This window comes from Crassostrea angulata, chromosome 1 (genome assembly GCF_025612915.1).
Source record: "Crassostrea angulata isolate pt1a10 chromosome 1, ASM2561291v2, whole genome shotgun sequence".
Taxonomy (NCBI): Eukaryota; Metazoa; Mollusca; class Bivalvia; order Ostreida; family Ostreidae; genus Magallana; species Magallana angulata.
This window is the reverse complement of record NC_069111.1, coordinates 24,293,176-24,309,662: the sequence shown is the minus strand read 5'-3', so window position 1 is coordinate 24,309,662 and position 16,487 is coordinate 24,293,176. Positions and strand designations below refer to the sequence as shown.

Here is a 16,487-nt window from a genome sequence, read left to right as displayed (position 1 = left end):
TACTCTGCAATGAGTTCAGAAGATTTTACCCTTATATTTTACTCAGCATGAAGATCAGAAACATGCCAAGATTTTACCTATATATTTTATTCAGCATTGAGTTCAGAAACGTGGCAAGATTTTACCCATATATTTTATTCAGCATTGAGTTCAAAGACACGGCAAGATTTTACCCATACACTTTACTCAGCATTGAGTTCAGAGACATAGCAAGATTTCACTCTTATTTTTTTGGAACAAATTGAAAGTAACTGATGCATTAAAGAAAGAAATCGGTAATAAATTTAATTTAGGAAATATCATTTACCCATGCATTATCATAATATTAAACATATAAAGATGTGTTCATTTAATATTTTTTTACAAACATTTTTTCTTCTAATTAAAATACATAAAATATCATTGATAAAACATTATTTGTTTTCCTCCTCTAGATTTTGAAAAGCATTAAGAGGGCTGAGAAGAGAGGGACTGAGGTGAGTTATAGATTTTCGTTTTAAGAAATCGACTTCATTTTTAGCTCGCCTGAGCTGAAAGCTCAATTGAGCTAATTTGTTCGTTGTCTGTCATCGTTGGCATTAGTGTTGTCATTGTTGTAAACTTTTCACATTTTCATCTTCTTCTCCAGAACCACTGAGCAGATTTCAACCAAACTTGGCACAAAGCATTACTGGGTGAAAGGGATTCAAGTTTGTTCAAATGAAGAACCACACCCTCTTTAAAGGGGAGATAATTTAGAATTATTGAAAATTTGTTGGTATTTTTCAAAAATCTTTTTCTCAAAAACTATTAGGCCAGAAAAGCTGTAACTTGTATTGAAGCAACCTCAGGTAGTGTAGATTCAAGTTTGTTCAAATCATGGTCCCCGGGGATAGGGTGGGGCCAAAATTGGGGGATGGAGGATTGTATAGAGAGATTTTTTAAAAATCCTCTACCCAAAAACTATTTGACCAGAAAAACTTGTGTGGAGGCATCTTCAAGTAGTGCTGAATCAATTTTGTTCAAATCATGGTACACCGGGGTAGGGTGGGGCCACAATATAAAGAATTTTCTTTAAAATTTTCTTCTCAAAAACTATTAGACCTAAAAGCTCAAATTTGAGTGGAAGCATCTTCAGATAGTGTAGATTCAAGTTTGTTTAAATCATGATCCCTGGTGGTATGGTTGGGCCAAAACAGGGGATGAATTTCTACATAGCTCAAATTGGAGAGGAAGCATCCTCAGATAGTGTTGATTCAAGTTTGTTTAAATCATGGTCCCTGGGGGTAGGGTGGGGCAACAATAGAGGATGAATTTTTACATAGGAATATATAGAGAAAATCTTTAAAAATATTCTGGGAAAGTTTTCAGTCCAAAAAGCAGTAACTTGTTTGAAAGCATGTGTTATGCAGATTAAAATTTGATCAAACTATGAATCCCTAGAGGAAAGTGGGGCCATAAAGTGTGTAGGGGGGGGGGTATATAGGAATAGAGAAAAATCTTCTTTCAGGTACAACAACAAAAGAGGAAATTGTTTTAGCAAAACCTACTGTACTTAGTTGTCAAGATGTTTTGATTTTGAAAATGTAATGCTAATTAGATAAGAGTTAGGCAATTGTTGCTCAGGTGAGCGATGTGGTCCCTGGGCCTCTTGTTATAGATGTACAATTTAATGCATACATACAGTATGTTTATCAAGCTGTTTAAGATTTTTTTATGACATTGTATGTGAACATTTGAACATGGATGAAGTGTTTCACAAACATATTACATACTGTGCCTATACAGATTTCATCATTAATTCAATCTTTTAGATTTCATGCCAAGTTACTGATTTTGCAGGCTGTCACAGAGGAGAAATTTTGCATCTTGTTCCAAAGCTCTTTCCATCTTGGAATGACAGTGAATGAACTACAGTTTGAAGTATGGGTAAGTGTCACTTTGAATTACAGTCAAGTACTCTGCTGTTTTGAGATTGTTTACATGCAATTTGTTTTTAGCTCACCAATAAGTCGGGGGGAGCTTATGCTATACCCATGGCATTAGCATGTTAAAGTTTTTGTTGCAGGTCCTGTATATAAGTTATTACTTGACTGTCTTTTCTTCACCAAACTTGCATGGCTGATGCATCTGGATCTTTTTAGGGACTTGAAAGACTTGGATGCCGAATCTGGGCCATGAATTTCAGTTGCTGGTGGAGGATAAGGTTTTTTGAGAAGGTTAAAGTTTTTGGTGCAGGTGCCCTTTGATAGCAATGTCTAAGTTACTACTGGTCCTAACTTCACTAAACTTGTATGGATTGTGCGTCTTATGATACTGATGCACCAGACAGGCTTGATTGTTGAATTTGAGCCATAGGTTTCAGATGCTGGAGGAGGTTAATGTTGTTAGAGCTGGTTAAAGATTTTAAAGCAGGTGCCTTCTGATGATTATATCTTAAGTATAACTGGTCATAACTTCACCAACCTTGCATGGATGGTTTGCTTATGATACTGATGCACCTGACAGGCTTGGATGCTGAATCTAAGCCATAGGTTTCGGATGCTAGAGGAGGTTAAGGTATTTGGAGCTTGTTAAAAATTTCGAGCAGGTGCCCTCTGATGATTATATCTTAGTTATTACTGGTCCTAACTTCACCAAACTTGCATGGATGGTTTGCTTATGATACTGATGCACCTGACAGGCATGATTGCTGAATTTGAGCCATAGGTTTCAGATGCTGGAGGAGGTAATAAGGTTTTTAGAGCTTGTGAAAGTTTTTGTAGCAGGTGCCCTGTGATGATTATATCTTAGTTATTACTGGTCCTTACTTCACCAAACTTGCATGGATAGTTTGCTTATGATACTGATGCACCTGACAAGCATTATTGCTGAATTTGAGCCATAGGTTTTGGATGCTAGAGGAGGTTAAGGTTTTTGGAGCTGGTAAAGTTTTTGGAGCAGGTGCCCTCTGATAATTATATCTTAGACACTACTGGTCCTAACTTCGCCAAACTTGCATGGATGATGCATCTTATGAAACTGATGCATCTGACAGGCTTTAATGCTGAATCTGAGCCACAGGTTACGGATGCTGGATGAGGTTTAGTTTTTTTGATCAGGTCACATGTTTTATAGAAAATAGTACTATTTCAAACTTGCATGTTTAGTTGATTTAACTATAATATGAATGAATCGCAGAGGTTGCTTCAGATGCAGAGCCTGATCTCCATTATCAAGAATGGTAAAAAAGTCTCATACCTTACTTAAACCTGCTTTATAGATGTGTTTGTTGTGAACTGATATAACATGATTCCTATGATATAGTATTGTATAATATGAAACATTGTTATATTCAGTAGTATATTCTCACTATATAACTCTATATAGATGAATAGTCAATAATTGTAATATTAGCTCGTCCGAAAAATATTGACCGGTCAATATTTTCTTGATATTGACCGGCTAGGAATAATATCTAGAGAACATTCCCTCTTTTTCAAATAATCGCCTCTGATTTGTTGCTTTGTAAACGATGACGTAAATAACTCTTCGCGACTCCAAAACAAGGTGACGTCTTAATAGACAGTCAGTCAAGGCAAGTAAACAACGGACGCGCAATGCGACGGTTTGCTATCATAAAGGATATAAGGATTTGCAAATTACTGTGAAGTAAAATCAAGTAGAACATCTGCGTGTTAATTCTTTCGGTTGGCGGAATATCACTAGTGACTTTGATGCCGAGGATATTTTGATATGAACTTTGCACAAAATTGAATGTGACTCTTTGTTGACCTGAGAAAATTACGGCAATCTATATTTTCAATTACTTTCTTAAATTTTGGTTTGTTTCTTCATATAACAAAACAAATGTTGACTGTGTTTTCGGGCAACATTGATTATATTAGCCCCCTTGGGATGAAAATATTGCCCTCCGCTTCGCGTCAGGCAATTTTTCATCCCTTAGGGGCTAATATAATCAATGTTGCCCTCAAACCCAGTCAATATTTGTATAGTATTGTTTTATATAATAGAATATTATATCATATATTTAGTGTAAAAGATATATGATACAATATGATATTATATCAATTTTTGTACATTAGGATATGATATTGTATCATCATATTGTTATGTATTGTTATGTATAGTATTGTATATTATAATACAATATTAAATATGATATTGTATTAAATGTTATTTTATCAAATGCTATAATTGTTTCATATGATATTGCAATGTATAATATTGGGTATCATATGATATGATATTGTATAATATGTAATATGTATCATATTATATGGGATTGTATCATATGATACAATCCCATACAATACAATATCATACTGTATTATACAATATAATATGATGTGTTAGAATACTGTGATGTTTTATGTGATATGGTATTGTATTATATAATTCTATATTGTATCATATATTATTTAGTATGGTATTGCATTATGTGATCAAATAATACAAAAATGTATTGCACGATACAATGTCATATCATATGTAACAATATCATATTGCATCATTATTTATTATAGTATTGTATTATATAATATATGTTGTAAGTATCATAGGATATAATATCGTATTTTTATGTTATTGTATTGATAAACATTGTATCTTACAATAACGTATAAAATGAACATATGATTGTCATACAATTTTTTAACATATGATACAGAGGGTTCCGCTTAATCTGATAGTCAATTTGTCAGAGAAAAAATATTAGATTAACCGAATATTAGATTAACCGATTTAGCGCTTTGTGGTCTTTGATTTTGGTATAGAATAAAATGTAACTTGTTTCAAGATATAAGTAATCAATGGAAAGATATAATCTGTATGTCAATAGTTTGAAATGAAATAAGTTACCTTGCATTAGCAATGAAATAGCACTTTAGTCTTTATTTTGTTTGTTAATGCTCTAAAGAAAATGTTTCTATTTATTACAATGGTTTCAAAGTTGCCGCCATTTTGACAGGAAGTAGTAAGAGGAAATGGCTAATTGTCTAAACAGTTCCTCTTTTCACCTGCACTTAATTCTTTTTCTGTTATATAAAATGTTCTTAAATAATTAAATATGCATGAAAAAAAATCCTATCAGATTAACCGAAATGATTATCAGGAAAAAATATAAAGGGATATATAAAAAATGTTTCGGTGTTTTGATATGATGAAATGAAAAAAAATTATTAAACGGTCACAATCCTATCAGATTAACCGAAATGATTATCAGGAAAAAATATAAAGGGAAATATAAAAAATGTTTCGGTGTTTTGATATTATATCAGATTAACCGAATTTTTCAATTAATCGCTATCAGATTAAATGGAACCCATTGTATATGATATTGTTTCAAAACAGTATCCATGAATATCCAAGATCATTAACTATGATTTTCATATAATATGATAAAGGTGGTCTCATACAGGTGATGCCTCGTAAAGGTGATGACATAAGGGGATCTCACTTGTCTCTTGCATTACTTGTACGTTAATGCAAGTCGCCTGTGCTCACCATCAACATATAAATGAAACGTACAGTACATGTACCTCATACTTACGTCATGTGTACACCAACTGCTCATGGTGCGTGCGAATCGCCAATAAACAAGATAGATATAAAAAATGTTTATTAAAAAAATCCCCATAAGGTTAAGAGAATCGAAAATTTTACCATCCATCAAAATCCAATCAAAGCTTCTATTAATCCCCCTCTAAAAACAAAAGCCAAACAAACAAACACGTTCTTTTTGAGAAAACTGAAAAAGGTGGAAGGTCTAAGAAGAAAAGTAGGACAAGAGTGAACTTGATATTGAAGTAGATTGGAGAGAAAAGGCAAAAGAGTTCCCAATCACTTTGACTCGCAAGTGTGCTAAGAAAGAATCATATACATTTTTGGAGTGAGGAGAAATGATATTAACGCACAGGACAATTTTATATTTTTAACTAGAACCATCTTCACAAAACTCCAACACATCCTACTTGAGGAAGATGTTGAAGGACTTGGCGCAAAAACTTGGCACACAGTTTTTGATAAAACACACAGATAGCCATAATGCTAGTTATTACTTGAGCATGATCATTTTGTTTGTTAACAGATACTTTCTCCGTTTTAGAAAATATTGAATATCATCTCTTATGACCATTAAAACTTTTTAAAATTTGTTTTCATAATGATATTGAAGTCTGAATACCAGAAAATAATTTGTAGGCTTTGATTTTTAAAATGATTGAAGTGTAAATGGTGTCACTCTTTTAATATTCAATTTAACTTTAATTTGTAAAAGCAAAGTACACTGTTATTTGTTATGGATTTTTACTTTCAATTAAAAGTTTCTTTTTTTTCTAAGATATTGTAAAGTTTGAGAAATAATTAACAAAAATGCAACAGCATTTAAAGATATAACATTGGCGAGGAAAATTATCATTTGATGATTAATTTGCTGAAATAATTTGCTGAAATTAGATTTCAGAGATTTTTTTTTTATCTTTTGTGGTAATAGATACAAAAGATGAATTATGTGTTCAAAACACTCTTTATTTGTGTCGTCAAGGTTTAATATAGCTAGTCTATTCATGAAGCAGCAATTACAGAATAATAGTCTTCTTTTTCTTCGAGTTCTTTGGATGTTTCAATATTCACTTGCTTACACTTAGATTTATTTCAGTATTATAGAAAAAGAAGTTCTTTATTTAATGTCAAAACTAATAATTGTCCGAAGGCTATCGGGAGGCACAGTAACATGTTGGTATGATTTACATGCAAGTGACCTACGACGTGAATGTTATTACTCTCGTTTGCAAGGGAAATCACGTTTGTTGCACGATTATCGTAAGACACAGGTACGGTTCCTACAATCATCGTACGTTGCAAGTGATAGCCCGTCTTCAAACAAAATTGTACGTGACACCTACGACTGGCACGTCAACCATCCGTTTGTCTTACGTTGCACTTTCAATCACTTCAACACGATTTTTAATGCTACGATCAGCCACGGGAGCCACGACTGGCAAAACCAATAGCACATGCACGTTTACCAAACATGTAGGGCCAGTTGTGACTGAGGCTTAAGCTGTTTTCCAAATCAGACAGTAAAAATTGAAATGCGAAGCAGTGGACCAAGTTGTGGTATCAATATAGAATTTCAGTCCTGTTGATTTGGACTAGTAGATTGTAGCATTAAAAGGCTGTTCTATTTTGCAGACTATCTCCCTCCCTGTTGTTGTTACTGTTCATGGCAACCAGGAATGTAATGCTGTAGCAACTGTCTTGTGGGACAACCAGTTTAGTGAACCAGTGAGTAATATTGTTGCAATTTCACTTACAGTTTATAAGTTGGACTGGGATTATTCATCTGTTGGAAAAAAGAAATTCTTAAAATTGTTATATTTGTTATACAGAGCAGAGCAAAATAATCATGGCTATACTCTGTCCCGAGTTTTTGCTTCCACCACTTTTTGATTGATATTTCGATAATAATGAATACCTTTGTGCTTAAACTACGTTCATCCACTAATATGAAAAATGTCCAGATTATCTGTTTTGAAATGCCCCCTCTACTGCTTCAGGTTTCAATACACATCCCAAAATAAAAAGTCTATGGAGATTTTGCATTGCATTAGCAATTAATAGGCTCGGATGATAACAATAGGTGTCCCGAGTACTTCCGAATGGAGAAAAGATGTAAACATTTCCCATTATAAATCTCCGTAAGAAATTTGTTTTCGTTCCTGCAAAATTTTATGAGTGAAAAGGGATAATTTGTCAATGAAGATATCTTGGATATTTTCCATTTCATTGATTTAAACTGTACTTCTTTCACAGGTATGTGTATTTATATTAAAAATCATCAAAAAGTGATGGAAGCAATAACTTGGGACAGACTATAGAAATAATTTTGAAAGGTCTTGCAATTTAAATTTCTATAACATAATAAGCAGTTTTCTAAAAAAAAATATAAAAAGGACATTTCTCTAAACTTTCAAGTTACATGAACTTTGTGTCTTGGTTCATGCATGTATCATTAAGACATAATTATGTATTATGTCTATTACATACCAAAACACAATAGACACAAATACTTATAGCTAGTTTTTAGGCTAAATGTGATGTAGTAATAATTAGTAAAGTATGCTTGTATAGATTTTTTGTTCAACTGAAGAATCATGAAGATTGTTGTAAATAACTATTTCCAAATTTCTTGTATCCAAAATTTGAACCAGTGGTCTTATTGCTTTGTTTTGATGCCTTTATAGGGCAGGATGCCATTTGCAGTCCCTGACCAGGTGCAGTGGTCCGAGCTGGTGCACATGCTTGATGTCAAGTTCCGCTCGCTGACAGAGCGTGGCCTGACCCAGGAGAATAAACAGTACTTGGCCACCAAACTCTTTGGTATGTGTTGATACTGGGTATATGTTGATACTGACCACCAAACTCTTTGGTGTATGTGTTGATACTGACCACTTAACTCTTTGCTTTATATTGATACTGGCTGTAATAATTCCGGATATTTGAGGTTCGGCCCGGTCCGGGTTTTTCTTTTAGTTCCTTTGTTTATGTCACGTGATACAAGGGTATAAATACGACAGTGAATCAGCTGTCGGCTGCTTAGTTAGAAATCAGCTGAAGAGAGAAGAAGACAGTAAGATAATAAAAGGTATTGTGTCAATACAGTGGTCGTCCGTTCGTAACGGCGTTAAGTGTTTTCAATAGGCCATAGAGTGGTTGTCCTCTTGGTACTGTAGGTTAGGCATTGCAGTCGTTTGGCTTGTCAGTGTGTCACAGTAGGCTTTCCTCAGAGAGGCTAGCCATTGTTCTCTATAGGGGCTGATCAGACTGTCGTCCAGGCCGTTGTGCTCACTGTCCGTCCTGAATAAGGCAGCCTACAGTGTGCACAGTGGTTGAAGGGCTACCACATATACTGTCCGTCCTGAATAAGGCAGCCTACAGTATATGCGGTAATCTGAGGACGGTCAGTCATTTTAGCTGAGTGGTTGCCCTCAGTGGATTGTCACTGTGGGTGTGTACTGTCCGACCTGAACAAGGTCAGCACCAGTACATCACACACAGTGTCAATTATATATATTCATTATACCCCTTGTTTTGTTTGTAAATATTCTAGATTCCCTGAAATGACTTGTTGATTATTAACCTAAGTAAGGTTAGGCTATACCAATCATTTTTGATAATCAATAGAAAATCATTACATTATAAAACTTTGTTAGTGTACACCCAAAACCCTGGAAAAGACCAGGCACGAACCCTTCCCCTGGCAGTACAAGTAGCTCGGTATGTTACAGAAATTTGGTGGCAGCGTCGGGATTTTGGGTTAACAATCAGATACACTTGCATTGTTTTATTTGCTTTGTTTATATATTGTTAGTTAGATTGTATCATTATATTGGGTGGCATATTTTGACATGATGACAGATCTGCAAGATGAATTAATGGGGCTTGAAGATGAGTTTAATAGACTTCAGGAGAGCATAAATAAAAGTAGGAGTAAAGCCGCAAGAGATTCAGGTTTACCTGAAAATATGCGGAATTCCACAGAAGATCAAGACTACTTGGAACAGGGTGCAAGACCTAAAAACAGTAGGACAGACACCATAGAAAATCAAAGGCCTGAAAGCCCCCTAGATCCTGATAGACGTGTTGATAGAATGACAGAGAGATCCTCTTTTACTAGTACACCCTATCATGCAGATCTACCCAGATATGATTACAATTTACCAAGGGAGAGTAATGTTACGACTCGCCGGGGCACTGGTACAGCTCGAACAGACAAGTCTAAAAGTAGTTGTGTTAAGCCAGACAAATATGATAGAAATTCCTCGTGGATTGACTTTAAGTCCCATTTCGATGTATGTGATGAATTAAATGAGATTGACATTGAGGAGATAGAAGAAGACAGAGTTGTTTTGTTTGACATTTCAGTAAAGGTTGTGTGGAAAATTTTAAATTGGTCAGCATGAACAGTTAGTCTGCCTGACATTTGGAGTTTGGATATTATTTATTTACTATTTTATATGAATAAATGAATCTTAAAATTAGTTTAAAAAAAAATAAATTTGTATTTGATCTCTTGGTGTACATGCGGGACGCATGTCATCGGAGGCGTGGGTAGTGTAATAATTCCGGATATTTGAGGTTCGGCCCGGTCCGGGTTTTTCTTTTAGTTCCTTTGTTTATGTCACGTGATACAAGGGTATAAATACGACAGTGAATCAGCTGTCGGCTGCTTAGTTAGAAATCAGCTGAAGAGAGAAGAAGACAGTAAGATAATAAAAGGTATTGTGTCAATACAGTGGTCGTCCGTTCGTAACGGCGTTAAGTGTTTTCGATAGGCCATAGAGTGGTTGTCCTCTTGGTACTGTAGGTTAGGCATTGCAGTCGTTTGGCTTGTCAGTGTGTCACAGGAGGCTTTCCTCAGAGAGGCTAGCCATTGTTCTCTATAGGGGCTGATCAGACTGTCGTCCAGGCCGTTGTGCTCACTGTCCCTGGAAAAGACCAGGCACGAACCCTTCCCCTGGCAGTACAAGTAGCTCTGTACGTTACACTGGCCACCAAACTCTTTGGTATATGTATTGATACTGACCACCAATTCTTTGGTATGTGTTAATCCTGGCAACCATACTCTTCAGTATGTGTATCGATACTGGCCAACATACTCTTTGATATGTATTGATACTGACCACCAAACTCTTTGGTATGTGTTGATACTGACCACCTAAATCTTGGGTATGTGTTAATAAAGGCCACTAAAATCTTTGGTATGTGTTGATACGGACCACCATACTCTTTGTTATACTGGCCAACAAACTCTTTGATGTGTATTGATACTGACCACCAAACTCTTTGGTTTGTGTTGATACTGACCACCTTAATCTTTTGTATTATTTGATATTGTCCAGAACCACTGGGCCAATTTTAGCTAAACTTGGCTCGCATTATTGCGTAAAGGGGATTCAATTTTTTTTAAATGAAGGGCCACGCTCTCTTTTAAGGGGAAATAATTAGGAATTATTGAAAATTTGTTGTTATTTTTCAAAAATCTTCTTCTCAAAAACCATTTGGTCAGAAAAGCTGAAACTTGTGTGGAAGCATCCTCAGATAGTGTAGATTCAAGTTTGTTCAAATCATTGTCCCTGGGGGTAAGGTGGGGCCACAATGGGGAGTCAAAGTTTTACATAGTATAATAGAGTAAATCTTTAAAAATCTTCTCAGAAACCAATCAGTAAGGAAAGCTGAAACTTGTGTGGAAGCTTTCTCATGTAGTGTAGATTTGATTTAAAGTTGTGAAAATCATGACCCCCAGGGGTAGTGTGGGGCCACAATGGGGGGGGGGCTATACTTTAACAATGGAATATATAGTGTAAACCTCTTAAAAATTTACTTCTCAAAAACCATTTGGCCAGAAAAGCTGAAACTTGTGTGGAAGCATCCTCAAAGGAGTAAATTCAAATTTGTACAAATCATTGTCCACTGGGGATAAGATGGGGCCACAATGGGGGTCAAAGATTTACATTGGAATATATAGAGTAAAAATTAAAAAAAAAATTTTCTCAGAAACTAATCAGCCAGGAAAGCTGAAACTTGGGTGGAAGCATCCCTATGTAGTGTAGAGTGTAGATACAAATTTGTGAAAATCATGACTACTGGAGAGGGTGAAGCCACAATGAGGGGGGCCAAACCTTTACATAGGAATATAGTGTAAATCTTTTAAAATCTTTATCTCAGAAACTAATCAATCAGGAAAGCTGAAACTTATGTGGAAGCATCATTATGTAGTATAGATACAAATTTGTGAAAATCTTGACTCTGGGGGGAAGGTGGAGCCACATTGGAGGGGGGTCGAACTTTCACATTGGAATTTATATTGTAATTTTTTTAAAATCTACTTCTCAGAAACTAATCAGCCATGAAAGCTGAAACTTGTGTGAAAGCATTCTCAGGTAGGGTAGAATCAAGTTTGTTCAAATCATGCTCCCTGGGTGGGGGGGGGGGGGTGAAAAAATTTACAGTGTAATATAAATAGAAAAAAGTAAAAATATCTTTTTCTAAAAACCATTTGCCCAGAAAAGTGAATTTACTGAAAGCAACTTCAGACAATGTAGGTTTAAATTCTTTCAAATCAAAATCTTGAGGAGTAGGGTGGGGCCACTTTGGGATTTTAACTTTATGAAGGAAAATATTTTAATTCTTCACAAAAAATGAAATGTTATGATATATGGTTTTACTTATATGCAAGCATTTTGACATATTGCTGATTATTTCAAATTGTTTAGACTTTGGCCCCTGGACGATTCTTAGGCCTCACAAAGGGGTTCAGAGTTTGATGTAGGTTTATATCCTTTATATAAATAATTAAGGCCTTCCGTTTCCAACGGAAGACCTTATAGTTTTCGTACAGTTTCTTATTATTATTAAGGTCTTCCGTTTCTAACGGAAGACCTTATAGTTTTCGTACTGTTTCTTCTTATTATTTTTTTTCCCACAAATTTTGTGCAGACGATTTCTCGAAAACTATTCGACCGATTTCCACCATTTTTTCACAGATGATTAGGCTTGATATGAACTTAATACATTTTTGTCATTTTTTTTGTCGTCACTTCCGGTACCGATTAATCAGCCATTTTGTTCATTTTTACGACCTATTTTGTACACACTAAAACTCTGAAACTATCAGAGACATGAATATGAAATTTTCAGGATAGGTAGACCATAGTTTGAAGTTGATCCTATTGTTTTTGTTTTACGCCAGTGGCGCCATTCTTAGGAGCTTACTTTGGCTCGAAAATTGGGTACGAATTTTGTTCCCCATTTATTGTCTACAAGATTTCTCAGAGATGGGTCGATAGATTTTCTTGAAATTTGCAGGAGTGATAGATCAAAACTTTATCCTCAGGAATTTATTTCATTTTTTCCAAAGTTCATTTCCTGTCGTCCATTTCCTGTCCCGCATAAAAAATCTTGTGACATTGAGATCTCAATAATGATCAGGACTGTGGTATTCAGACTTTGTAGGATTATAGATCTATAGATGTAGATGTCTTCAAACTATTTTGTTTTGTTCATCATAACTTCCGGTCGTTACCGGAAGCACTCTAAAAATTAATTTTTTTTGCATTAATTTTATTTCATATAGAATAAAAGTATAAGTATTAATCCTTACATATGTCATCTATCCAATGTTAAATAAATTAAAAAAATCTACTTCCGGTGAGATGTCTCAAATATCTCAGATAGCATTTTTTAAATAACTGTTTTACCCACAAGATGTCAGAAAGTCAAGCGATCAATACACCAGACTAAGAAAGATGATAAAAATTTGATAGAAAATGTGTTAAACCACTTTCATTTTGTCAATCATAAGTGATTGAGACATGAAACTTTTATGAATGATAGACAATTGATTGAAGATGTGTTCAACGGGTTTAATTTTGTCAACCGTCACTTCTGGTGCTCACCGGAAGGGTTCAAACAATTCATGTTTTAAACAAATCTAACAGATTTTCTTAGGTGTTTTCATCTAGCATAATACAGTGATGTACACTAGGCAAATGTACAAGAACTACTAGCTTTTTTTCCATTAATCACTTTCGTTCGTCCGTTTCCAGTCTCGAAATAAAAAAAAATAGTTTCACAAGGATCTCAGATTTGGCAGAGAGTATCGATATTTCATTGTATCGTAATAAAACAAATCGGACGGAAGACCTATTCGTTACTCGTAACGAGATATAGTTATTATTTTTTTTTCCCACAAATTTTGTGCACGCGATTTCTCGGAAACTATCCAACCGATTTACACCATTTTTTCACAGATGATAGGAAGTGATCTGAATTTATTTTGTTTTTAATATTTTTGCCGTCGTCACTTCCGGTACCGATTTATTGCTGATTTTGTAACTTTTTCGACCCATTTTGTGCACGCTTCATCTTGAAAACTATCAGAGATATGAATATGAAATTTTCAGGATTGGTAGACCATAGCCTGAAGTTGTGCCTATTGTTTTTGTTTTACGCCAGTGGCGCCGTTCTTAAGAGCTTACTATGGCTCGAAAGTTGGGTACGAATTTTGTTCCCATTCTTTGTACACACGATTTCTCAGAGATTGCTCGATAGATTTTCTTAAAATATTTTAGGAGTGATAGAAAAAAAATATATCTGGAGGATTTATTTTTGATTTTTTCAAAGTTCATTTTCTGTCGTCCGTTTCCTGTCCCACGACAAAAAGCTTGTGACATTCAGATCTCAAAAATGATAAGGACTTGAGCATTTACACTTTGTAGGATTATAGACCTATAGTTGTAGATGACTTTCAACTATTTTGTTTTGTCTGTCATAACTTCCGGTCGTCAATGGAAGCACTTCAAAAATTATTATTTCTTTTGCATTAAATTAAATTTGCATATGAAATTGAAGCATAAGTAATAATCCTTACATATGTGATGTATCCGATGTTAAATAAAAACAAAAAACTCGACTTCCGGTGAGATAGCTCAAATATCTCAGAGAGCGATTTTTTTTATAAATGAGATCTTAGAAAGTCAAGTGATCAATACATGGAACTTATATAGATAATAGACGTTTGATAGAAAATGCGTTTAATCGTTTTCATTTTGTCAACCGTCACTTCCGGTTCTCACCGGAAGGGTTCAAACAAAACAAGCTGTTTGAAAGGTTCACTGTTTTTCTTTGACAATTTTAGTAAAATTGATAAATAATAAAGTTCAAGTGTCTAATGTTCATAAAATACTGACTTTTTATTTTCACCGAGCATTTCCGTTTGTCCGTTTCCTGTCAAGAGACAACCCCCCCCCCAAAAAAAAAAACCAAAACAATGACTCCACAAGATCTCAAAAACGGTGATGACTTGAACAATCGAAGTTTGTGGGATGATAGCCCTAAGTATGTATCCGTGTTAACGTTTTTTTGTTTGAATTGTCGTCACTTCCGGTCGTCACCAGAAGTACTTAGAATATTTTTTCTCTATTTATTTTTACATGGACTGAATACCGGTATATTATTACACGATCGTATATATGTTTAATAAGCAAAGATATTCTATTTCCGGTCAGTTATATCAAATATCTTAGGTAGCTAGCCTTTTTACAAAATTGATACCAGCGAGATTTTAGTCACTGGAAGTGATTGAGACACGAACTTTAATAAATGATAGACAATCGATTGAAGATATGTTTAACAGGTTTTCTTTTATCAACCGTCACTTCCGGTACTCACCAGAAGAGTTCAAACAATTCATTTTTTTCACAAGTTTAACTGATTATCTTTGGTGTTTCATCTTCCATGATTAACAGTGGTGTACACTAGAGAAATGTATAAAAAAAAAACAGCTTTTATTTTCATAAACCTCTTTTGTTCGTCTGTTTCCGGTCTCTAGACAAAAAATCTAGATTCACCACGATCGCAGATTATGCAGAGAATATCAATGTTTCATCGTATCATATAAAACAAAATCGGACAGAAGACCTACTCGTTACTCGTAACGAGATCTAGTTGTTTAGGATCTTTTTGAGAAATGCAATGCTCAACAGGTGATATGACTATAAAATCATCTTTTAGAAAAGGGATTTGATTATTAACATAAAAAATGGACTCTTACTTATACTGGATCTACATGTATTATACTACATTGCAAAGATATTTTGAATTATGACTGTTAAGCTGATTTTATCATACTTATTGTTGCTCAGGTAAGCGATGTGGCCCATTGGCCTCTTGTTGGTATATGTATTGATACTGGATATATGTTGATACTGGCCACCAAAATCTTTGGTATATGCATTGATACTGGCCACCAAACTCTTTGGTTTATATTGATACTGGCCACCAAACTCTTTTGTATGTGTTGATACTGGCCACCAAACTATTTGGTATATGTTGATGCTGGCCACCAAACTCTTTGGTATATGTTGATGCTGGCCACCAAACTCTTTGGTATGTGTTGATATGAAGGAAAGGAGAAAATGTGGTGAATATAATATGCTGACTTCTAAATAGATCATGAACAGGAGCTCTACCAAAATTAGTTGACAAATAACGAAGTACCTTCTTCAAATGTGTTTACTACACTAAAGTTTTTGCATAGAATTTAAACTCTTAGCCAAAATATTTTATGTGCTGCATTGTGGCAATGCACTTTGAAAAAATTACGCACTTTGAAAAAAAATTTCAAAGTGCGTTAAATTTTGGACAAAATCAACGCACTTTGAAATTTTTTTTCAAAGTGCCATAAATTTTGGACCAAGTTATCCCACTTTGAAAAAAAAATTCAAAGTGTGTTATGAAGGTACATCAACATTTTTTAGTATCGACACTCTTAACGCACTTTGAAAAAATAGTTTTATATCACAAATTCTGGAATTGAATTTCTAATTTGTTGATAGTATGATGATTTGTTAACACTCTTGAATCTAATTTATCGTATTAAGAATGGTGATGGGGGTGGGGGTTAACAATAAAGATACAGGTTAAATACCAGTGCATCATATAAT

The 16,487-nt window shown here is 34.6% G+C and overlaps 1 protein-coding gene across 1 annotated transcript in view; it reads left to right on the top strand.

Annotated features, from left to right (window-relative positions):
- The window catches only part of LOC128180799 (signal transducer and activator of transcription 5B-like), a 160,785-nt gene that overhangs the window by 110,307 nt on the left and 33,991 nt on the right, over nt 1-16,487 (top strand). Inside the window, exons 13-16 of the mRNA XM_052848956.1 lie at nt 435-476; nt 1,822-1,908; nt 7,174-7,266; nt 8,226-8,361. Of these exons, the coding sequence (XP_052704916.1) occupies nt 435-476; nt 1,822-1,908; nt 7,174-7,266; nt 8,226-8,361 (358 nt within the window). The remainder of the gene's footprint in view (nt 1-434; nt 477-1,821; nt 1,909-7,173; nt 7,267-8,225; nt 8,362-16,487) is intronic.